The sequence below is a fragment of the Laetiporus sulphureus genome, assembly GCF_001632365.1.
Source record: "Laetiporus sulphureus 93-53 unplaced genomic scaffold LAESUscaffold_2, whole genome shotgun sequence".
Taxonomy (NCBI): Eukaryota; Fungi; Basidiomycota; class Agaricomycetes; order Polyporales; family Laetiporaceae; genus Laetiporus; species Laetiporus sulphureus.
Genome location: NW_024468511.1, coordinates 445950 through 468983, shown reverse-complemented (window position 1 = coordinate 468983; position 23034 = coordinate 445950). Strand labels below are relative to the sequence as shown.

Genomic DNA, 23034 nt, shown 5'->3' with positions numbered 1-23034 from the left:
GTCCTCGCTGTCTACCAGCTACACTACCCTGCTTGTATTCGTCTTGAGTTCTGGTTCTGATGCCGTCTGCAATAACAACGCCTGACGTGCTCCCGGTAATGTCGCAGGAGGCCCTGCTCGCCTTCCAGTTCTCGTCTTGGTATCCCCGCTTCTCGAGCCTCAGCATCAAGTCGACTGTCATTCGACCTTTGAGTCAAGAATTTGTTGAATACCTCGAGTCGGACGGCGTGTTCATTCCGGAAGGAGCGGAATATATGTACGTGACTCATGGATTATCGTCCTTTGACTGATACAAGTGGATGCCTGAAGGCCTGGCGAGAGTACACTCTCCGACGACGAGGAAGATGACGAGGAAGAGGAACCTGAAGAGGAGAGACGCAAGTTTGCCTTTCCTGAGCTTGATGAGCAAATCCGGGCGACGGTATCGAAGTACGGCGCTGTCTTTCCGAAGCTGAATTTCTCATCGCCTCGGGTGCGCCCTCTTTCCACTTGTTCCTCATCCGATCAATGAACTGATTCAACAGGATGCTGCGTGGATGTTACCAGCATCGTCTCCGCTCAAATGCATGTCTCCCGCGGATGTATATTTAGTACTCAAGTCTTCCGACTTTGTGCAACACGACCTCAGCCCTGAACATGTGTTTGAGGGCTGTGAAACAGCATCACCTGCGCAAGGCATTACAAGTCCAACCCTGGACTATCAGCTTGAGCTCGCGTTGAGGAAGTGGTATCCGGTGGATCAAAGCCGAGAGCTCCGGTGTTTTGTCCGTCAGGAGGTGCTTTTAGGTACATCGAACTCCTCCTATTCAATCAAGTTGCAATGATAGTAATGGATCCTTAGGCATCTCACAGCGCGATCCGAATTACTACGACTTCTGGAACGAACCAGAGACGCAGCGCAAAGTCACCGACGCTGTCAAGGATTACTGGGAGTCAAATATCAAGGGTCGGTGGGAGCAAACTGGCGGCGATTGTGAGTGCACATCACGTTGGACATCTTTGCAGCTCGGCCTATCTTAACGTCTTGTACATAGACATATTCGACTTTTTGCTCACGCGCGACCTCTCTCGCGGCCACATCGTCGATTTCAACCCCTATGCACCGCGCACGGATCCGTTGCTCTTCACTTACGAGGAACTGCATGAACGGTTATTAGCGCACACGGAAGAGCCTGAATTGAGAGTGGTGAATTCTCCCAGTCATCCTGCAGCAACACGCAATGCTCCTGCACATCAACATAATATGGTTCCGATCGAGGCCTTAGCGATGAGCAGCGGGAGAGATACGCAGGAATTTGCCGGGTTGTGGCAAGATGAGGTACGAAGGGCGACGCAAGAGCAGGAGGATTGAGCGGACGCATTGTTAGCAATGTCACCTGCAAAATAACGAGTAGAAACGGTTGGTCCTGTGCTTCCCCCAAGATTAGATGTGTACCAATAGACGTAGAATCAGCAACGCTGATGACGGGAAGTCAAGAAATGCGACAGATCCGCGGTGCGATCCCGATGTATTCTCTATACAAGACGGACAGAGGAAGACTCCTTTTTGGATAAAGCATGAACATCTTGCTCTAACATGTGCTTTCAGTCAGTATATTGCACTAAGGGCACATGAAGGTCGGACACTCACGAATACCCCATACGTATGACCTAAGATCGAGGAACTCTACAGAAGGAAGGCAAGGCTCAGTATTGGATGGGCTTAAATGATACGCATACTACGCACCAACATGGAGCCCATCATACAACTTTTTCATCTCTGCCCGAACTCGCGAAATGTCCTCCTTGGTCGCCGAGCTGTCGCTCAGCGCCTTCAGCTCCTTCTCCACAGCCTCTATCCGCCGGACATGCGCAGAAACCTGCAGCGCACATGCACATCAAGTGTAACCTCATTTATGACAATGATCAACATACCTTCTGCGTGCTCAGCTGCAGCTCCTCCACGCTAGCCTGCAATGCCGCAGAAGCCAGCTTGTACTCCTCTAGCAGATGATACGCAGCCACGGACGACGCGAGAGAGAAACCAAAGAGGAATCCAACAATCCTGCATCATCGCAGACAATATTTTACACTTGAGAACGCTAATACATATGTGTCAGTCGACGTTAACGCACCCGCCGCGGAAGGCACCGACAGGCTTCTTGGCTGGGACGGTCCCTAAATTCGGCGTGGGCGCGGCAGCATCGCGTACAACTCGTGAAGTAGACAGCAATCGTCCACAGACACGCGACAACACCGGGGGCGTTGAGTAGAGACCTAGTCTGAGGAGGGAGGACATGGTGTGGATTTGAGTCTGGTCGGACAGTGACCCGAACGACGGCGAGACGCGTCGTCCGAATCGGGAAGGTCTCCGTGCCATCGTCTGTGGCTTTGAACATTTGAACATCTTCAGGCTGCTTGTTCCCTCTTGCCCTCGGACTGCGCGTTCTACATCCACATTTGCGTGTCCGTCGCGTCAAATCTCGAACCGAAACCGAAGTAGCTCAGAATGGCTCCAAAACGTAGAGAGGATGATGGATCCAGCTCTGACGAGCTCATTGGACGCAAGTGGAAGAAGCAAAAGACAGCAGCAGCGCGTACCATTGCCGTACAGTCTCAATCCGTCGAAGTAGCCGGGTCTAGCAGCAGGAACGCAGTCGCAGGACCCTCAAAAGCAGTACGATTTGATAGTAGGTCGCAGATCAATCGTCGAGACAGACATGCCGTTACACTTTTCTTCCCCAGGCATGCAAGGGCTGCCTGATGCTATCAACATTGAAAAGTTTGCGGAGGTGTGTTCGAGCCATTTCCATAGATGCCTAACGCTCATATCGTAACCTGTGAAGGCTAGGGCATTTGAGATCAGCGCCATGTCTGAGGCCATGACGAATGCTCAGTAAGTCGCATCTCGCTCTCATCGATTGTAATAGCATTGACATCACTTGATGATCAGTTCTAATACGACAAAGAGGGCCTGGCAGCAGCTCCCAAGGCACTTGCGCCGTAGAGCTGCAAGTCACAATGTTCTTCGCGTACCCAAACGATTGCGAGAAAAGGCGCGCGCTGAGGTGTGTAGTGCGTAGGTCGTCGTTTTGTACGATGTCCATTTACCTTCTTCGCGCAGATGGATCCAATGCGTCATAAAGCATCACGGCGCGCTGCGTCTAAGCATGGCAAGCTTGAGACTGCCAAACGTACCGAAGAACTACTGAAACGACAACGTAATTACATGCCATCTTCTTCACATATTTCGTACGATGATCTGATTTTATACATCTAGGTGATAAGATTTGGCTGGAAACGCATTTGTGGCACGCAAAACGAATGCACATGGATGACATGTGGGATTATCGACTGGTACGTCTTCTTAGCCGTCTTGCAAACGATACGGTGCCCATGCGTTGAATAGGCGATTACACCTACGGAAAAATCCTTCAGGACTTCTCACAGAGCATCCGTGCATGGGTCTATCCTACATGATGCGTCCTATTTTGGTTTCATTGAGCTCAAAGGCCCAGAAGACGTACTACGTGCGGCATTGACCAGTTGTTGCGATTGTCAAGGCCCGAGTCCCGGTGCGCAAAGGTGGGTTGAACTTGTTTGAAAAATCGTGATAAGGATGGAATCTGGTGATTGCAGGTTCTTGACTGGTTCGCGCATCTGCGAAACGCATCTCTATAAGCATGGAGCGTATCCTTATGACTTGATTGCCCCTATTACCGTTATGTGGCATCCTACGTGGGGAGCACAACCGGCCACTCCTCCCGCGAGGGACGAAGCAAACACATCAGAAACTCCAGCATCGGAAGAAGGCAAGCGAAAGCGCAAGCCGAAGGGCAAAGGCAAGCAACGTGAGGAAGTAGCAAACCCCCCTGCCCCATCGACACCCCGCACTGTTTGGATTCGCGTTCACCCGGCTGTCTTCGACGACGTTTATCACGAAGTGAGGACTGCCACGTCCTTTGCCCTAGAGGCCGCCAAAAGGGCATCACCAAACCAGGAGATCGCTGATGTGGAAATCGCGAACTTGAGGGAGCACGTCAATGTTTTCGAGATTATGGGGCCTAAATCGAGTCAAATCATCAAGGGCGCGCTGAAATTGTCGCAGGAAGGCCTTAATGAGGAGAAACGCCAGGTGCCTATGTACCGTCTTCATACGAATTATATGTCTCAAAATGTTTTCTAGTTTTGGAATTGCTTAGAGCATCTGCAGACAAGCGGATCGCTTCCTCGTGGCATGATCATTGGTCTGACAGTGGAGGATCCTCGCCTTAGGTGAGCCTCAGACAGACGTCGGTCCGTGTCCATTGTACTGACTATAGGCCGGACCTGGCACAGTTTTCCGCCTAAGAACCAGAAAGTCAGATATGAATCTGGACCGTCAGCAACGTCTCCTGCTATCTTTCCGTCCGCTGCTCTAGCGACAAGCTCCATATGGGACGAAAGCATACGCGAAAAGCTTTGCAAGCCCAAATTCAAAAAGTCAGACATCGATCAACGCAGATCTGAAGTGAGCATCTCCTCTCATTAACCTGATTGTTCAAGCTCATCCATTGATTATGGCAGTTCTTGGTTCCTGGCCCGAAGCTACAGCCGACTCCGGAGGACGATGTGATCCCGATTCTTCTCATCCAGCGCTCGGTCGAGGGGCCAGCCTCTACTGTGAAGGTGCCTTTCCAACAGCACGGCACCGAGTCCCCTTCGCTACATGGATGGACGCTCATCATCCCTTCGGGCTGGGCAATGCCTTTCTTCTCATCCCTAACCTACACAGGCACACGTGTAGGAGGTCAACGCGAGCGGCAGACACAAGCTTATGAGGGCGGCTGTGCGTATTTCCCTCGAGACTATCCGTTAACGGCAGCGTATGATGAATACGCGGACGATCGGGCGGAAGAAGAGCGAACCAAGTGGGAGAGAAAGCCTCCCGCCAAGCGCGTGAACTATGAGAAGTTGGGGACGAGGAGTCCTTGGAAGCCAGACTGGGGCGTCGTCCTCGGCCTTGAAAGCTCGCCGGAAGAAGACGACCTTGTCCCTACGCAGAGAGAAGAGCCTCCTGCTACCGCTGGCGGAACGAAGACGGACAGGGATATTCGTCCTTGGCTCCTGCGTGGCACAGACGCGCCGTCGTTGGTGGACAAGTTAATGTCGACCATGCTCAACCCGGGTGCGGGCCTCCTGGACTACATGAATCAGGTACGGATGAAGAAGGGTCTAAGCCAGTTGAATGGTGGTTTCAAGGCGGATGAGTTGTGGAAGGGTGCGCTGGTGCTGGTGAGAGTGCTCATGTGTGGCAGGGGAAACCCAGAGGATCTTGCGACCGTCTACCGCGTGGACGATGCGGAGGCTAGGAAATGGATGGAGGCAGAGAGATTGAGAAAGCAGGGTGCTGCCTTGCTGCTGCAGGAAGGAGATGATGAGACGGAGGTGAGTTTGGTATGATGCTCGTGTGTGGCGCCGGTTGACGTTTCTCGCGCCTCAAGCTATCCAAGCTCGTGCCGTCGCAGGATGACATTATTGGCTACGTGACCACAGGACACTATTCGCTCTCGCGCGGAGAAGGGCATGCCGTTGGAGCTATCCCGGTCAGTCAACTTTTCGAACTGAAGCAACAAGCTGAGAGGTACGTGATCTCCGCGGAATACCATAAGCAGTGCATCTTCACTGAGGTACTATTGCAGACTCCGTGCTGGCGACTCCTTGCTGGTGAAAATACGAGATCGAGGGGACAACGTATGCCGAGCTGCCCGGCTGGAGGTGATAGGCTGACTCTGGTCTTCGGGTAGGTCATGGTCCCTTGGGCAAGATGTGTGAGATACCGTCCGTACGATATGGAGATATACTATAATGGAGGGATGTCTATGCTATGTGGTGTGTCGCAGACTGTCAGAACGGCCAGCAGACGCGATGCAAGAACTAGGGTAACAGCAATGGTGCTAAGCAGATCCGAGGACCGGTACAGAAGGATAGCGAGCGGATTAACAGCAGCAGAGCTAGAAAGAGAGATGTGTACATAGGCGCACAGCTGATGCTGTGCATGTTCAGCTGATCTTCCATCTCTCTACAGCAGTTTGTATCATGCGCGCCATGTCCTCCTTTGCCTGCTGCTTTGCGTCGTCGGAGATGCCCGTCAATGCATCGATCTCTTCGGGTGCTGTTCGCAGGGGATCGAATTCGAGGATGTGGCCGTCCTTCGTAGGCACCGAGACGAACGCCGCCAACGAGATTAATGCACTATGCGCGGCACTCTCTTTTCCCGGAAGGTCAGTCTGTCCGCCATTGGTCCGTACCGGCACGAAGCCGTTCGTCTGTGAGTTGGTGCGTGAGCGCGCGCCATTCATCTGCATCTGCACGCTTGTCTGCGAGCTTGCTCTCGAATGCGAGTCGTTCGACGATGACGCAGTCAATGATGAAGAAGAAGAGCGGACAATGATGCTGCTCTTTTTCTTGAGCTTCCCCGCACGCAACCTATGCGGGAGGTCGTTTTCACTCCCACCGCTGTCATCGTCCCCGTCGCCTTGCGCTACGGACCGAAGGTATCCGCTCAGCCCGTGCTGGAACGGATTCGCGAGCGGCGATCCGTTGACGCTGAGCATCTTCTCGCCTTGACGCGGCCAGCGCGGTTGGGGAGGCAGCGAGGGGTTGAACACGGCAGAGGAGGGTGGGCGAACGGGGCGGGATGTGTGGGCTGTGTGTGTTGTACGTAATGGCTTTGATGGGGATGAGGGCTTGGTGGGGGAGTTTGGCCGGGATGGGGGGCGGGTATGGAGGGAGAATTTGAAGGCAGGCGGTTTGTGAGGGCTTGGGGATGCAAGGTGAGAAGAAGGTATCCGCTGCGGTGTACGCGTCTGGAAGCAAGATATGAGATGGGATGCCATCGCAGAGGAAAAGGACATACCGTGCCTGGCGTCCGGGGTAGTGGAAAGCGTGGTCGCTGTGCCGATCCCAGCCCGTTTGGAAGTCCTGGCTTCTTCTTACTGGGCGTGGAGACCAGCATTCGAGCTTATTGAATATCAGATGATGAGTAACTGTGAACCGGCGGGGCAACACACCGCTCTTGATCCCTCTCGACGACTCCGCATCCCTCGAACTGGAGCCAGCAGTCCCACTGCCTTCCGCTTTCTCTGCCCCGTCCTGCGATGCAACCCACTTCCTCTTCCGTGGGCTCTTATCAATTACTGATTCCTCGGCGCTGAGTAGCTCCCGCTTGAGGCCCTTTACGCATTCCTGTATGTCCCCGCCGTGCTTTGCGAACTCCTTCAGCGTGACGCCGCGGACGATGCGTGGGATGCGCGAGATCTGGCTCTCCTGGTGCAGGCAAAAATTCTCGAGTGTGTCCACGAGCCATTCTTCAATCTGGCGTGTGCGGTGCTCAACTACGTAGACGGATGGCGGTCAGAGCAGCATTACAATGGGCAGCGTGGAGAGAGCGCACCTTCGAGGTCGAGGTTGGCGAGAAGCTGTGCTTTCTCTTCGGAAGTGTAGCACCTCGTAGACGGCGAGGCGAGCATAATGGACGACGAGCAGAACTTACGCTGCGTCTTGGTGCTCAATCGCTGATGGCGGGGGAGAGAACGTGATGCGACGCGTCGAACGGTGTGACCTGGTGTGACCGCCACCGTGACACGTCGCGTCGCGTGCGATGGCACCAGTCGCGTCCTTCTTCCAACTTCCAACTTCCAAGTTGAACAACGAAGGACGCGCTTGCACGCTACACTTGTTCATTTCGATCCACTGCGGTTTTCGTGATCACTTTTGTGGTGCGGCCGTAAGTGAGCCAATAATTGGACAACGGAGAAGGTGGGTCTCAGATCTCATGCTTCGTTAGGTCGGACGAGATCGTGCACGGATTTCTGCAATGACATGGAGTCGGCTTTTCTGATCCCGAAAGGTGCTGTTTATTTCGTCGCTCTGTCCTCCCGAGCGCGGCGGTCGTGAATGCGACAAGAATTGGCCAGGCTTCAGATGTAGACTCTGCAGCGGGCGTTATAATTACCCCGACCATTCAGTGTACACAGCGCTAGTCTGACATTCCGACCATTCCAATCTTGTACGTCCTGGGGCAAACCGGTTCCACAACCCGCCTGACGAGAACAGCAAAGGGAATATTCTCACACTATGGTAGGTACAAATTTGCGATCCTGAGCGCACGCCCCAGCTGGCAGTCTCAGGCGACGCCTCTACTCACTCCTCCTCGTGCGCTCTTGCACCGCCACGACAGTGCTCTGGAGTACACGCTCTTTGCACCCTGATGATGATCTATATGCCCTACAGAGCCTTCTCGCACAGATCTGCGCACGGCCCGGAAGCAACGAAGGATCCCAGGGCCTCTGTCTCATTCGGCCTTCGTCGCTCATGGCCTTGAAACGTGGTATTTGTGCCCTGAATGTGCCCGTGTGGGCTTCCTCCTCCCTCGATACGTGCTGCGTCCGTCCCTGTCGACGTTAAAACCCTCTTTCACGTGTGTCCGTCCTGTCTCCCTTACCAAGCCCGCTCTAAATCGGTCGCGATGTGCGTGGATAAGTTTGGAATTACTACTTGATTGTCTACAGCGTAGTATCGCCACGAATCATCGGCGTTGAAAGTACCTCCAACCTTGTGCTACATTCGCAGGCTAGACTTCTCGACAGGTGAGTGGCGTTTCTTCCTCGACATGCCTGCTTGGGCACAGACTCACGCGACGACGCCCGTCTCGGCTTCCGCAGATGATCACGCCGATAACTGGTGCGCTTGCACAAGGCACACGTCTTTGAAGTGACGCACAGTGATTCTAGCTTGCGCTACGGAGCAAATCGCGGGTTCTGATCATGATCATCAGTCGACAAGCTTGGCCCGTGCGAAGGTGATATACCTGTCTTACGTCCTTTTCACGTACTGACAAACGAATGTGCGGGAATGAGTGTATACAGTGGGACACTTGGCACTGCGAGGAATGAAAAGCTGCGCGCTCAATGCGTTAGATATATCGAGATGATCGGACCCCTTTTTGAAGATTGTTCAACGAGCAAGGCAGTTGCCAACACCGCTGTGGGCGGTTTCGGTTGCGATTTTGGGCGCAAGCCACCTCTTGGCCTGTGTCGACGATCAAAGTTAAGTTCATTCGTTTCGTGGGTTCACCTGAGATATCTGTGTAATGGAGACCATCGCAAGATGGCTGTTGGTCACAGACATAGATTTCGCCTTGCGCATCTTTACACATTAATCCTTCTTTCGGGTGCATTTGGAGATAGGCATTGGGCTGAAGAAGAGCATCAATTCCCTCGCTCTCCTCTGTCAACATTCTTGCTCAACTGGTCTGTGGTTCAGCACATTGCTTAAATAAATTATGACTGAATGGCCCACCAATGGTCTTGAATTGGCTTCAGTGGTTTTATGTTTCACTGAGCGGCAGAAATCTGACAGAGAGTGAGTTTGTGTGACGGATGACGCAGTTTGGCTCACAATCGTGCTGGATGCGCTTCCCGATATGGTAAGGGTATTACCTTATGTGGGTTTTATACGCTGGCTTCCTCTGAGTTTAAAAGGGTTTTCTGGGTGCTTCTGGCTTTGAAGATTTGTTGTAGATGCATATATAGGCGAGGACGGCATTTCCGACTCTCATCTGGACCCCCATCATCCCCTTGCACTATGCTCGGCACACGGTCGTGGCGGTGTGGACACATGCTTTACTCGATGAGTGCTCTTATGTGGGACATCAACACAAAGCTATTCCGCGCTAGCAAGGGGCGCTCTTCGGCAGCCTAGCGCATGGAACCTGAGATTGCGATGTTCCATCGGTGCGCTGATCGTCCGGTCAGCGCAGCCTGGACACTGGTCAAGACGCTTGGTGCATTTGTCGAGGAGCTGATCAGCGTCGTCTGTGGATGAAGGCACCCCGCTAGAGTTGACGCATACAGCCACTGACGACGAGAACAAGAAATAGCCTTTTGTGGAGAAACTCCATATGGGACCAAACACGCGACAACACGGGGCTTCACGAGCAAGCTCGCTCAGCGCGGGACGATCTTCCAGTCACCTCCTTTGATAGTATCATACCGCGGGCGGCCTTCTGCTCCAGTCTTCCCTCTATTTCAGCCCTGCTCTCCTGAAGCATGGGCAATACTCCCTCCAATCCCGCATCCCAATCGTACTCCCATCACTCCCCGGTCCGTCGAGGCAGTCCTGCTCGACCCTCCTCTTCTGCATCGCAGCGAGTCCATCGCTCTCTACGAACCAAGAAGAAGTCTCTCGAGCTGCCCGACCTGGCGTTTCTTGCTCTCACTCCCGCCTCCTCCTCTCCCTCCTCGGTCTCGCCACATGGGGCGTACCGCAGGCCACGCGCGTCTTCACCCATTCCTATCCCTACTGCCGCTCACCCACCGCAACCGACATTCCGTCCACAGAACAATCTTCCTTCAGCAGCTCACGTTCCATTGGCCAATAACAATCAGGAATCTTCTGGCGTTGGGCGTGGTGCACGACCCAAGTCCTCATATTTGACAAGCGCATACCCATCGACACGTTCATTCATGGCCAAGGTACAGGAGCAGTCCCCTCCTCGGTCTGATCCTACGAAGCATGTGTTTGTGCCCGAAGTTGTGCACAGCACGCTTCCCCTTGTCCTGGTCAAGCCCGAGGAGGATATCGGTCACCCTGAGCCTGTCTCGGTGAAGATTGTTTGGCGCGGAAGCGGCAAGTCAGTGGTTCTCGCACGTGCTGGAGACGATAACTGGCAGGGGAGGCAGTCGATGGACTATGAGTGGGTTTTCCCCTGTGATTCTCCAGTTCTTTTAATTAAATTCTCGTGCAGGTCTGCCACCGACACATGGTTGACGTTCGTCTCGTTGCTCCCGGGTACCCATCACTTGAAGTTCATTGTCGATGATCAATGGAAGATCTCGGATGAATACCCTACTGCGGTGGATGATAGGGACGGGTCGCTGGCCAACTACGTTGCGGTCCCATTCCCGTCATCCGCCTCATCTCCACAGACTGTGACTGCCCCGACATCGGGCTCCGTTTCTCCGTTGGCGAGTCCTCATCACGGACACCCGCATGCTGCCAACAGCTTTTGGAGTGATTCAAGCAGTGCGGTCGGCGCGAATGGTGTTGTGAGTGGTGCAGATGGGCGCAGTAGGGCGCACTTGGAGTGGACGACAGAGATACCCCCGGAGCTGACAGCGGCGGCACAGGAGGAGGAGCAATATCTTGCTCTCACGGATAACCATGAAATGTCCTCGAATTCCTCTGCCTCTGGGTTTATACCCGCTCCCAATATCCCACCGGCTCCTCAGCTGCCCCGCCATCTGGACAAGCTGATCCTCAATGTGCGTCCGTCGAACGTCAGTGGCTCGCCTGTACCTGCGGAGAGAGAGCGGTCGCGGAAATCGAGCAAGGACAAGATTAGGCGAGACCGAGATAGAGACAGCCGTTCGCGTCCGTCGAACCTCAGCGTGACGTCCAGCACGGCCGTCGATCCCTCGTCTGAGACAGACCATGTTGTGTTATCGCCGCTTGGACTGCCTGTCGTTACAGCGTCTGGGACAGATGTCACCGCAGGATTGGCCCCGCTCGCAACCACTATACCCGACGGCGGGCCGAAGCTCAATGGTGCCGTTGCAAAGCTGGACTTTACGGGGCTGGCGGACGATACAAGCGTCTTGCCCGTGCCTTCGCATGTCGTGCTGCATCATTTGAGCACGAGCGCGATCAAGAATGGAGTACTGGCGGTGGCGAACACCACGAGGTACCGTAAGAAGGTGCGTTCTGTCTTCCGAATCCTCGGAGTCTGAGTGGGTTCTGATTTCTCTGTTCATGATGCCAGTATATTACGACGATCTACTATAAGCCAACATGACGAAGTTTGCTGAAGATGACGACATGCCTGTAATTCACCCACTAGATTCGACGATTCTTCAAAGCTCACACTGTTCGTATATATCGCCCGATCGGCACCTCTGGGAGTATTCGGCAGGTAGATGTATTGTTTCGTGTTACGCTCGTCTCTCCTGCGGCTGCACGCGCTCAAAAGCAGCGAACAAGACCAGATGGGCGAGGCGGGACGGCTCGTTTAGACGGTTGGGCATGTTGGATCGTGTGCGACGGTCAGAACATGGCGGTGGCAGCAAAAAAATCAAGAGCGATCCCTACCAGCTCCACGTCTTCTTTTGAGGAGACATCGCCAACGCCCTACTTCTGGATCAAAAGCACCGATACAGCCACGCATGCTGGCGCCCCTGTTGTTTGCCTCGCATTTCGTTAAGGAGGACTCCTATGCTGTATCCCATCTATCATATTCATCCTCCATCGAACAGTGGTGGTTCGAACGGGCCATTGTTATAACTCATCCCCATCTTGAATAGGCATCTCTCAAGCTTCGTCCATCACTGTCTCCTGCCGCCTACGCGATACGATTCTTTTCGCCTTCTCGCAAAGATCTACATCCCTTCCCTTCACTCGCACTTCCACTCTCGCATCCCATCCATTCATCCACAGCCATTGCTCCTATTGTTGTCTGTCTCCCACGGTGTCCCGTAGTATGGTGTCTGGCAGTGTGTATTCGATACTATGGTCCTCGCACATCGTGATGTACCTTCCAAGTACCTACAGACACTGCGGTGTTTGGAAAGGTAATGTTGTTGCACAAGCTTGTATGTGTGCTCCATGTCCCAAGCGTTGACGAATCCATGCATGTGAATTGGTTCACGAGTGCGGCAAACTACAAGAAAGAAGATAAAAGTAAGACTACCCTACACCCCTACAAGCGATCAATTCTCAATCTGAAGGTCACCATACGGCTTTGCACGGAAATAGCTCTCGTCGAAATGGTGCACTCGCACGAACCCGTCCTCTCCTCCGGAGGCGTAGCAGTCGCCTTTTGGTGACACGGCAATCCTAGATGGGCAGCATTTGTCAGCATCAGTATACGGCGATACATGAGAAATACGAACGTGTTCACTGGTCCGAAGTGGCCTTTTACTCGTCCGACCTCCTCCTCGAAGATCTTGTGCCAGAAACGTGTCTCAAACTTGCCCTGACGCAGTGAGGTGGTTGTGACACTCATCGCATCTTGGCCACCGCCGAGCAACACGTACGGCTTGCCTGGGGCGATCGCTGCGCTGTTGAGGGGCGTCTCAGTTGTGTATGTTTTGAGGACAGTCAGTGTTTTTGTTTCGTGTAACTGTAAAGATAAGGTAAGTCTCATCAAGTGGGGCTGATGTTAAAGGGAAACGTACTCGTGCCGTCTTGTCCTTGCTGCTGGTGATGAAGTACGAGCGGTCGGGGCTGAGCTGAAGGTCGGTCACGACATCCATATGTGCGCGCTCGTTCGAGAGGACTTCCTCGCCGGTCTTGGCGTCGAACAACGCGACCTTCCCGGACTCGTGCCCCGACAGAATTAGATCGGGTGTATGCGCGAACGCGCAGAGCGTCGGTTTTGAGCCGATAGGGTTAAAGAATGATACAGGCTCTTTCGATTCTGCCAATGGACGTGATGAGATTAGTAAGCACTCTCAATCGGTGCGGGAAGAGGATACGTACGGTCAGTGCCATCGTCCTCCCTGTTGATGTTGAATATCCGGAAGGCGCCCTGGTGGCCCATGCGCTGCTCGGTGATGCAGACGATCTGGCTGTCATCCTCGCTGAAGGCTACGCGCTTCACGGCAGTGGGGAACTCCCAGACGTAGAGGCACTTGCCGCTCTCGACATCCCAGAGGCGCATGGTGTTGTCGGCGGAACCGCTGACCAGGAAGCGGGATTGCGCTGCAGGAGGAGGTTGAGGACCATAGCAGCATCAAAAGACAGATGCACGAAGGAATTGAGATGGCTGTCAGCAGATAATGGATCAAGAAGAGGGAAATGACGCACAGTCAACATCTATTGTCCACACCGCTCCGTTGTGCCCGTCATACGTCCCAAGCCGCTCTCCATTGTCGGCGAACCAGACATTGATGACGTGGTCTTTTGAGCAGGTGAAAAGAAGATCGCCCTCGCGGTTAAACTTGATTTGGGTGAGCGATCGCTCGTGCCCTGTAGAAGGATGTGTGAGTAAGCACCAGGATGAACTATGAGATACAAAACCTGCCTTGAAGAAGAAGTGGTCTCTACGGTATGCGTTAGCAATGTGAATTCATGACAGCAAACGAATATGGACTCACCATATTGCGAGTAAATGGAGGTTGAGGGAAGAGTACGATGGGTGGTGCCGTGCACTTACAAGGAACTTTGAACGCGATCGCCTCTCGGCAATCCCCGCGAATATTAGCGCCCGCTGTCAATCAAGCATCGACTTGAGGCTCTAAGGAACGACTGTCTGTACGAAGGCTGATTTATGAGCCTATTGTGGCTCAACGTTGAACGCTTTCCCTGTGTTCTCTTCTGCTTGCTTGCACGGTCTGGTTTGTGCCTCATGGCTGACTGGAAAAGTTGCTTTCGTGGGCTGGCATCTGAGGCATTAGTGCAATCGATGTCGGTCCTTTTGACGACAGGCATTTCGTAAAGATGGCCTTGATGGAAGCGGCGAGTTCGCTTAAATCGAAGCGGACGTGATATTGTTCGAGTTTCCGCTGGGCTTCAGCCTTCCACCTTCTTATCATCTACCATCATCGGGTCCTGCCTCAGAACTTGCCCGCTTAAGTGTCCGCGACTTGCGGTATTGACATTTGCTCGTGCTCGCTCTTGTTCCCCCCAAAAATGCATTCGAAAGATGACATGATCGTGGTTGAGCTCCTCAATGTTCAAGGAGACCCTCTCGAGGAGCGCATTCCTCGCCGATCAGAGGATTTACAGTCAAAAGTCTCGTGTGAATCTTGCCAGGTTGAAGGCGTATACGGACAGGTTTGTAGATGTGATGAAGTTGCGCGTTGGTCTAGCACTGAACACGAATAGGTGTTCGCGTACACGGTAGTAAACAAGTCGTATATGAACTTAATCGTCGAACCGAACTTCGAGGGCACGGCGCTGTCTCCGTTCACAGTCGACGGCAACTCGACATTCTTTGATGTGGGCTACACGATCTCCAGTACACACGTCAAGCCATATGAGTTCGTGAAGGTCTATCACGAAAGTAAGCCGCTAGTACAGTTCTGTCTATCCATTACATTGAATCTCAACTGTCACCTCCCACGTGCACAGAATCTGACGAGAGCGTGAGGTCTCCGGAGCACGGTGTGCTCCAATTCAAGATCTCGTATGCTGATCATGTCACGTACTCTGACGTCGACATGCGCCAGGACCCGTGCAAGATTCAGTTGCGAAGAAGATCTGTGAAGAGGTCCCCTGCAGACGAAATGAAGCGTGAGCCCCAAGTGATGTACGCTACTGCCGTTCCGACTTGTATGTGTTTTCACTTGTGATCCTTCAGTCTCAGCCAGAAGGCTTTGCAAGTCAACGTGTTGGCTCCATACAGGGCCTTGGCTGAGTTTGAAATCGACGATTCGCAGAAAACCACAATCTTCAAATTCTCGGTCGTACCGCCAGGTAAGTAATGCTGCTGGCGGAAGTGCAGCTGGAAGATCTGCCATGACGTTCATCCGGATTCTATCAGGTGAACAGGTTCCCATGGCAAACGGAGTTTCCGACGCTAGCCCTCCCTTGCAAGACGCCGAGTCCCTTGAAGAGGCCAGGGAACGTGAACTTAAGCAACAATTGCAGGCTCGAGTAAGTCGACAACTATCCTCTTCGTTAGCGTTGCTCCCCATGGGTCATGGGTGTGCTTTTCTACAGATTCGACGAACTGGAAACAATGTACAGGCGGGTCCGTCGTCGGCTGCCTCGAATCAGTCGCAGAATGAGCCAGGACCATCACGCACTAATGCGACACAGCACGACCTCGATGACGTGATGTCGGATGGTGAGGAGATGATCGACCTCACGCGAGATACGGCCGAGCCAGAACCCGATGTATGTGTGGTCACATTCTCATGTCGTCTGATCTTACGCATTGAAGCAGGAGAATTTTATCAAGATGATGTATGAAATGTTCAAAATACGACTGGAGAAGGAGGAGAGGGAAAAGAAGAAAGGGAAGGGAAGACAGTACTGATCTCAGCCCTTTCAAACGACTGACAGTGCGGTGGTCGTTGACGTGTTGTCGAATGCCGTAGCTTGCTTGTTTGCCGAATCCCGATTGACGTGCTTCAAGTCTATCAGGGATCTCAAAAAAGTGCTTACTCTCATTTCTTGTTTGGCTAGGTTGTACGCTCAACGATGGAGATTGTTCTTGGTCTTATTCTGTCATTGAACATATCCCGAGTCATTTACAGTGCATCTCTATGTAATCGTTATCTCAAAAATACTAGGATACAAGAGTCGTTGTCCATCCTACACACTTTACTCGAGAATCGGAACATCTTGCTTCTGATCCGACCGCCAAGTGTTCCGTAGCAACAATTATCTCATCCCCACGATGTAACATTCAACTCCGAGCTTGCAAACGCGCGGAACTACTCACAATGTTGATCGCGCGGAGTGCTCTGTTCGGCAATTCCCGACGTTCCGTAGAAACGCCACAAACGGCGTCGGCCACCTGCAGGCTGTCCTCACGGGCTCTCGCTGCTTCCAATCCGATCTCTCCTCAGAGTCGAAATGAGCGGCTTCGACATCCAAGGTCCTGCCTCCTCGCTGGCTGCCGCGATAATGAAGGTGCAGACTTTGTCCTTGCCGTCGTTAAATCCACCACGGAAGCGTCTGCGCACGGATGAACCTGAGTCCTATCCGAGGGAGTCTGGTGAGGAGCACTTAGCGGAAGAAGAACCGAAGGTCACTCGAGACAAGAAATACTACATAGATGGAGCGGATTGCGTCGTAAAGGTGGAGAATACACTCTTCAGGGTGCGCATGTTCATTCCGTCATAACCTGTCGAGCGTAGAGTTCTTCAGTGCAAGAATTCTGTCGTTCGAAATGCAAGAGATTGCTGACGACTGTATGGGTGCAGGTACATCGATTCCTTCTTGCACGCGACTCGTCCGTGTTTCAAGACATGTTCAGTCTTCCTGAAGCCGATAACGTTGATGGCAAGTCAGCACAGGAAGGCTCGGGTGATGGCAGGCCCATTTGCCTCTACGGTGACACTGCAGATGACTTTCGGACATTCCTCTCAATTATGTACGCACTGTAAGCGGCTATTTAGCCTCAAACTCGAGTAGCTACTGATGGAACACGGATCGCATGGGCCGCCATGGACAGGCCATCCGAATTGCAAATGTACAACAGTCCCGATGCAGACATCTCCAAGCTTCTGATCGTTGCATCCATCACAAACAAGTATCATTTCGTCTCGACATCCTCGTGGGCCGTTTCGGCCGTCTACAGCGTCACGTCGGGCGCATATGGCTCGCCGACTGACCCCTTGGCTGATCTCACTCGCGTATCCTCCTCAGCTCTCACGCGCATCCTCGAGGTCGCGATTAGGTGTGGACACTCGCGCTTGGTCGATTATGTTGTGGAATGCTGGTCGAACCGCATATTAAACCGAGGCCTGAAGCCGCGGATTGCGATACATCTGGCCGATCGGTGGGGCATAGACTCCCTCAGAGGTGTGGCATATTATGTGCAGCTCATGCAAATCGGCTCCGTTTTTGAGGCCAGGATGAACGGGACCGCGAACGAGAGCTCTCATTCTCCCAGTGGTGATCACAGCGCGGAAGTAGGCAACACGTCTCCATCTGGTGAAGAGTACGACGACAGTGAAGACGATGAAGAAAGCCGCTTTCCGCTCACGCAAGCCCAGCTCACTCGCCTCCTCTCCGGATTCTACTCTCTTGTGGCGCTCTGGGATAAAGTCCGCGCAGCACCACCCAAATTCGTGCGACCGGAGGGATGCACATTTCACAACCACGGATGTTTAGCGGTCTTCCGGGACGAGTGGACGGCCGCGGCGCGCCACGAGCGCACGCAGCGATACGGATCTGCAGACATTGTGGGGCGGTTGAGGTGCATGGAGGAGCAGATGCGCACGAATACAGAGCTCGCGTGCCAGCTGAGCCCGATGTGTAGGAAGGAGGCCCTAGCAGCAGTCAAGGCGCTGGTCAAGGAAGTACAGGAAGGTCTTGCAGCAAGATTTGTGGATTTGACGTCGCGTTTTCGCTGAAGGGCGGTTATCGATGCTTCAGCGACCGCTTCCTCACCTCATGGGTGAGTGATTGCAATCGCTTAGCAGGTGGTTCTATTTTTGCAGGTTCGTGTGGCGACACCGGAGTGACAGCGTGGTTTCGCCCATCGCAATTTATTGCCACTAGTGGAAATGCAGCTAGTGCAAAAAGACGCAAATTAACTTTGATACTGCGGTATCTACTCGTACTCGTGCGAGGAGGGGCATATGGTTACTGTTTTGAAGTGTACGTGTAATTACATTGTGCTTGATTGTGAGTGATGAATTATATCATAGTTCCGCTGCGGCTGTTCGCATTCCAAATTTATGCCGCAGCAAGGGTGCGCTCTCTGGCCATGACGTCGTCCGCCCCGACTCTGCTTGAAATCCGAAGACCCGAAAGCTTGCGAGGATTCAGGTACTCACTCAATCCTTCCAGAAGCCATTTGTGGCCACTCCTTTGGCTGGTATCAACGTCACCGGACGAATAGAGTCGGAGTTTGCTGAACTCTCTTCGCCCTTCCCGAACAGCCGACGCCTCATCGCGAGCTTAGCTTGTCTAGTTCTATCGCGGTCATTGTGAGGCATGCATGCTATCGCCTGCATGTACCAATCCTGAGCTAGGTTATCTCGGATTGGCTAGCATCCCAAAATTACAGTTGTCATGAATTTTGAATTTGAAACAGATTTGTCAGCGGGCCACACAGGGAAGGTCTATTGACAAATAGAGCACCCACGGATCTCCAAAGACGGGCCGTTGGGAGCTATTCGTTTCCGTTCTCGTCACGTTTGATGCAGCTGATTTCGATCTTGGTCAGCGTTTGTGTTGGTGGCAACCCCAAATGATTAGCGGTGACTGGCCCCATTGCGAGACGTTCGACGTGTCGTTCAGTCATGCCAGACGGAATTTGATTTGGTTGCTCCCGCGGTGGCGTCTTACCGAGTCAGTCCATGCACTTTTTCTCATTGAACAAGTTCGCTCGACATGTAGTCAAATGACTCTTAGAGAAAAAAAAAATCCCCGGCCGGAGCTTCCAGCTTCGAGAGCCGGTGCTCTACTCTGTTGAAATCTTCGTGCCTCGCATGCTTCAGCCAAATTTACGTGTTTCACCAGGGGCATTACACGTCAAACAATTTTAGAACATTTTTTTTCATCCCCGTTCTGCAGGTCGCGCCGCTCAAGTCGGACCCAGGCCGATTGGTGGGCGGGATACGGGAAGCTGTCTCGACCACTCAGAATTGCCGTTGGTCAATTTCGGGTTGTTCGCGTCGAGGCTGTGCCGTTCGGTGCGCATATCTTAAGAGTCGATCTCAAGGTGATATCACGGCCTCGCCTTGGCTCACCGCTCTTTGCATGTGGAATAGAATCTCATTATGTCTGCATCAGCGCAAGGCAGGCACGCTGTAGATGAGGTGAATACATGTGCTGTGCCTGTACTTGTGATGTGCGCTGACATGGGTCGTCGGTCGAATGGATTCTCCGCCCGTTGCTTGTAGGACGCTTGCTGAAAATTGTGCGCAGCGAGGCGATGGGTCACTGGCGTGGTGCGTCATACGACCTGTTTCTCGTCAGGAAATGAAATGGAAAGGGGCAGGCCCAGTCAATGCAATTACAGAGCGTAGCGGAAGGCACGTTTGCACGCTTGCGAGATGACAACAGCTGATTGACGACCGGGTGCGATAGGCGGCATGACGGACGATACGATGTGCTAGCACATGGAGGAGTCTAGGTGTGTCGCGTTTGAACGGAGAAGCTTTGTTTGCGCAGGGGTCTCGCGGGTCCGTCTTTGCAAGGTCGGGGTTAGAGACGATTACGGATGTGCTCCGCTCAAATTGTCGTCGATTTGGAACGGCGCGGCGAGAGCAGATCTCCGCGTGGGCTGTCATGGTCTAGACTCTGGCCTGTGGTCTGTTCCGTTCTTCCATGGTTGTCTGCCAGGCAACTAGAGGACGGCTAATGTCAATGGTCTATAATTGTTCATGCAACAGCTGTAAAGAGTTAATATTTGCAGAGGATGGCGTCAGCGTAAGAGTACACGATTTATTACACTCAAGGAGAGATGCGTACAATGCTCTGAGACATTTCTAGGCGCCGTCTCGTCGCCTTGTAGGTGGCTAGATCGTAGGTCTAGATCGGAACCTGGGTCTCAGCGCCGTCAGTGTCACCGGCGATCTTCAACAGCATCGGCCCACGAATACTCACGCCTGCTTCGTGATCGCGATACGAACATACTGGCAATCCTTTCGGACGAGCGAACGGTCGCTTCCAAAGCGATGCATCCGGCGGCCGGAGGCGAAGAGGTGCGGGTTCGCGCTCTTGTTAGGACCATCGCGGTCTGGCTATGGACGAGCTGGGCCCTGGATGTTGACTTCTAGTCTTTGGTGTTCCGCGCCTCGTGCTGCTCGCGGGTCTTCGATGGCGGGCGTGCTCGTTTGCAATGCTTGTCACTCTGTTGGCGAGATGCGATCTGGTTCTTGACGGCTGGTTCTTGACGGGCCTGCAATAGTGCCGTCGGGCTGTGCGCGAGCTGTGCTCTATGGCTTCCTTTCTCTGCGTGGATAGTTTGGCACTGGCTTCTCGTATGAAGCGTGGATTGCTTTGCAAAAGGCAGGATCGTGCGCCGCAAGCAATAGTGCGGCTGGGCTGTGCGCGAGCTGTGCTCTATGGCCTCCTTTCGGCTCTGTGCGTGGATAGTTTAGCTTTGGCTTCTCGTACGAGGCGTGGATTGCTCTGCAAAGGGAGGACCGCGCGCTGCAGCGAAGCTCCATCTCCGCCCTCGGAAATTGCTACCCCATCTGACCGTTTGTCTGATCGTCGAAGTGGCGTTGCTGTCCGTTAGGATTCTGTTGTGTCACAACGAACGGATCTTGAGGCTGTATGCGCATGCATATATGCTGGCTTCCTTGCTGATGTCATCGGTCGCTTACAAGTGGCGATCATCTGTGCACTGCCGGCCTGCCTTTTGAGTCATGTTGGTTCTCTGTGATCGTCCCGTGTGTCTGGCGATAATGGTGCGAGCGGAGATTTACGTATTGGGGGTCGCTCGAGTTTGGCAATAGCCCGGTGTTGTGGGTATGGTTGCCGGGGTAGGAAGTTTGTGTGTGTGCGTACGTGATTCGAAGAATGTTTGATCGTGCCGTTAATCCTCCGATGTATGGGCGATATCGCGTCGTTCGTTCCTACCACGATATATTGCCGTCATGTGAGAACATTTGTGCGCCGGTTGCACGGTCACCCGAAGAGATGAAATCGGTGGCTGGTACGCTAAAGAAAAATACAAATTCGCAGAAGTTCGCGACCTTTTCTGACAAATAAACGGTCCATTCAGTGCGGCTATCACCATGGGCCCGGAGAAGGGCGTCATGGCTGCCCGCCAAATCAGCGGACCTGGCGGTGTGTATTTCAGTGGGGGAGGAGAAGTTTTCCGCGTCTGCGCTTCTCTTTCACGATTGTGCCTGTGCTCGTGTGCACGGATCCTGGTGGACGGCTCCTTGCGCAGCAAGCTAGACGAACGTATACAGGTCGAATGGCGATGTCAACGCACCACAAGTCTGAGAATGAAGGGGGAGTGGGCGATGGGATCTGTGGAGCATTGTGTGTGTTGTGGGGCCACAAGCGCAGTGGAGCGACCGCTAATAGGGAGCGTCACGGATCTGGGGGGTGTATGGAGTGTAAGGCGGGGTAAGTATTGTTGTTCATGAGGTGGCTGATGGTTGAAAGGGTGATATGATCCACTGGGGGATCTACCTGGACGCCATCCTGCTCCAGCACGTCGAGTGCAGTGCCCCCGCGGGCGCCGCCTTCGGTCCACTCAACCTCCCTCGTCCACTCAACCTCCCTCCCTGCAAAGCACATGACGTCATGCTGCGCACGCACAGCCACTGACGCGGTTGCCTCAGAATTTGACGAGGTCGCGCCTAAATATCCAGTGAGCACTCGGCCTCCCGTGACATAGCCCTGTGCGTATGGTCATCATCGTTGCCTCAAAGGTCCGCGCGAGTGATAAACTCACTTGCATAAAGACTCCATCTCTCTCCTCCCATCGACGCCCATCCCAACCCTACCTTATCATCTGCCACATACGATGCGGGCCATACACAATCGCGACTTGTCTCTCGACAGGAGCAAGACACCTCGGCCGAAGTCGCCGCAGAGGAGCGAGGGCGGAACCGCAGCGCCAGCGGGTGGCCACGCAGGAGGACCCTCGAGCACGCCCACAGCGCCGTCGCCCCCGCGAGTTGCCGCATTGGCTTCAGGTGAGCCTGATCTTACTTCGCCACGTGCATATTCCAAAAAAGGGGACTGGACCGGAGTTTGAAAAGCGCCCACGCGCGCGGCCAGTTGTGATTTCGCGTACGTTCGCTGGTCGTGCGGACCACAGAGTCCGCGTCCTCCGCTTTCATATTCCTCACGCGTCCCCGGCTACCTACTTTTTTTTGTCTCGCCATGCCTCCGTCTGACCGAAACTGCTAGTCTCCTTGTTCCATTTTTCCGGCCCTCCTCTGGTCCCTGTAAATATCCGTCTCGTTTCTCTTCTCCCTGCTCTAACATGATCCTCAATTCCCATTGTCGATCACACAGAATTGCATGACCTGCGCCAGCCTCTGCCCGCTCGCTCACCCGGCACCTTCCAGAACCCTCCAGAAGAGCTCCTCGAGCTGTACACCCCTCCCATTTATATATCGAGTAATGCAGGCAGGTCGAGCATGTCTGATCCACCATGGTCCCAAGCCTCGCCCGAACAGAAACGCCCTTCTTCCCGCGGTCGCTCTCATTCGACCTCCACCAACCCCTCTCACCGGCAGCCACCGCGGCACCTGTTCCAGGCTCCGCCCGCCCAGCCTGCCCCTCTATATTCCCCCTCTCTCCCCCCTTTAGAGAGCGTCTCCGCGACCGCGTCTTCTCCATTTGGGGGCATCCCTGCGTACACGCCTGCCTCTCTCTCGTACGGCCAGCGTGCCGGTTTTGTCGGGCAATACACGATGT

At 53.6% G+C, this 23034-nt stretch overlaps 11 protein-coding genes across 11 annotated transcripts; 8 read left to right on the top strand and 3 right to left on the bottom strand.

The window, feature by feature from the left end:
- Positions 1-59: 59 nt before the first annotated feature.
- On the top strand, positions 60-1351 carry LAESUDRAFT_733818 (D123-domain-containing protein; the record flags this gene model as incomplete). The annotated part of the gene is made up of 5 exons (XM_040910450.1): positions 60-256; positions 310-472; positions 525-786; positions 842-973; positions 1035-1351. The coding sequence occupies 5 exons, from the start codon at positions 60-62 to the stop codon at positions 1349-1351; spliced, it is 1071 nt and encodes a 356-aa protein (XP_040769539.1).
- Positions 1352-1515: 164 nt separating this feature from the next.
- LAESUDRAFT_733817 (uncharacterized protein) lies at positions 1516-2278 on the bottom strand (the record flags this gene model as incomplete). The annotated part of the gene is made up of 5 exons (XM_040910449.1): positions 1516-1571; positions 1631-1666; positions 1727-1859; positions 1915-2044; positions 2115-2278. The coding sequence occupies 5 exons, from the start codon at positions 2276-2278 to the stop codon at positions 1516-1518; spliced, it is 519 nt and encodes a 172-aa protein (XP_040769538.1).
- Positions 2279-2372: 94 nt separating this feature from the next.
- On the top strand, positions 2373-5844 carry LAESUDRAFT_690888 (POP1-domain-containing protein). Its single transcript, XM_040906076.1, has 13 exons — positions 2373-2669; positions 2725-2771; positions 2826-2875; positions 2933-3047; positions 3104-3200; positions 3260-3336; positions 3389-3564; positions 3619-4114; positions 4166-4254; positions 4318-4489; positions 4546-5406; positions 5463-5602; positions 5661-5844. The coding sequence occupies exons 1-13, from the start codon at positions 2489-2491 to the stop codon at positions 5746-5748; spliced, it is 2589 nt and encodes an 862-aa protein (XP_040769537.1). The 5' UTR covers positions 2373-2488; the 3' UTR covers positions 5749-5844.
- Positions 5845-6020: 176 nt separating this feature from the next.
- On the bottom strand, positions 6021-7490 carry LAESUDRAFT_641687 (uncharacterized protein; the record flags this gene model as incomplete). The annotated part of the gene is made up of 4 exons (XM_040903685.1): positions 6021-6827; positions 6878-6981; positions 7032-7355; positions 7415-7490. The coding sequence occupies 4 exons, from the start codon at positions 7488-7490 to the stop codon at positions 6021-6023; spliced, it is 1311 nt and encodes a 436-aa protein (XP_040769536.1).
- A 1433-nt stretch (positions 7491-8923) lies between these two features.
- Positions 8924-9319, top strand: LAESUDRAFT_719829 (uncharacterized protein). Its single transcript, XM_040907698.1, has one exon. The coding sequence runs from the start codon at positions 8950-8952 to the stop codon at positions 9295-9297; it is 348 nt and encodes a 115-aa protein (XP_040769535.1). The 5' UTR covers positions 8924-8949; the 3' UTR covers positions 9298-9319.
- Positions 9320-10070: 751 nt separating this feature from the next.
- LAESUDRAFT_710426 (carbohydrate-binding module family 48 protein) lies at positions 10071-11815 on the top strand (the record flags this gene model as incomplete). The annotated part of the gene is made up of 3 exons (XM_040906767.1): positions 10071-10717; positions 10769-11717; positions 11783-11815. 3 exons carry the CDS (start codon positions 10071-10073, stop codon positions 11813-11815), a joined length of 1629 nt encoding a protein of 542 aa, XP_040769534.1.
- Positions 11816-12725: 910 nt separating this feature from the next.
- LAESUDRAFT_710425 (WD40 repeat-like protein) lies at positions 12726-14448 on the bottom strand (the record flags this gene model as incomplete). Its single annotated transcript, XM_040906766.1, has 7 exons — positions 12726-12852; positions 12909-13138; positions 13194-13435; positions 13498-13719; positions 13825-13986; positions 14038-14060; positions 14375-14448. The coding sequence occupies 7 exons, from the start codon at positions 14446-14448 to the stop codon at positions 12726-12728; spliced, it is 1080 nt and encodes a 359-aa protein (XP_040769533.1).
- A 613-nt stretch (positions 14449-15061) lies between these two features.
- On the top strand, positions 15062-16006 carry LAESUDRAFT_156709 (uncharacterized protein). Its single transcript, XM_040901389.1, has 5 exons — positions 15062-15252; positions 15365-15435; positions 15503-15615; positions 15682-15858; positions 15908-16006. The coding sequence occupies exons 1-4, from the start codon at positions 15180-15182 to the stop codon at positions 15797-15799; spliced, it is 375 nt and encodes a 124-aa protein (XP_040769532.1). The 5' UTR covers positions 15062-15179; the 3' UTR covers positions 15800-15858; positions 15908-16006.
- Positions 16007-16937: 931 nt separating this feature from the next.
- Positions 16938-18047, top strand: LAESUDRAFT_641630 (uncharacterized protein; the record flags this gene model as incomplete). The annotated part of the gene is made up of 2 exons (XM_040903679.1): positions 16938-17071; positions 17144-18047. The coding sequence occupies 2 exons, from the start codon at positions 16938-16940 to the stop codon at positions 18045-18047; spliced, it is 1038 nt and encodes a 345-aa protein (XP_040769531.1).
- Positions 18048-18131: 84 nt separating this feature from the next.
- Positions 18132-18760, top strand: LAESUDRAFT_156474 (uncharacterized protein). The gene is made up of 4 exons (XM_040901388.1): positions 18132-18134; positions 18196-18294; positions 18345-18510; positions 18579-18760. Exons 2-4 carry the CDS (start codon positions 18276-18278, stop codon positions 18628-18630), a joined length of 237 nt encoding a protein of 78 aa, XP_040769530.1. The 5' UTR covers positions 18132-18134; positions 18196-18275; the 3' UTR covers positions 18631-18760.
- A 1692-nt stretch (positions 18761-20452) lies between these two features.
- LAESUDRAFT_719822 (uncharacterized protein) lies at positions 20453-21272 on the top strand. The gene has a single exon (XM_040907697.1). It carries the CDS (start codon positions 20585-20587, stop codon positions 20885-20887), a length of 303 nt encoding a protein of 100 aa, XP_040769529.1. The 5' UTR covers positions 20453-20584; the 3' UTR covers positions 20888-21272.
- Positions 21273-23034: the final 1762 nt, after the last annotated feature.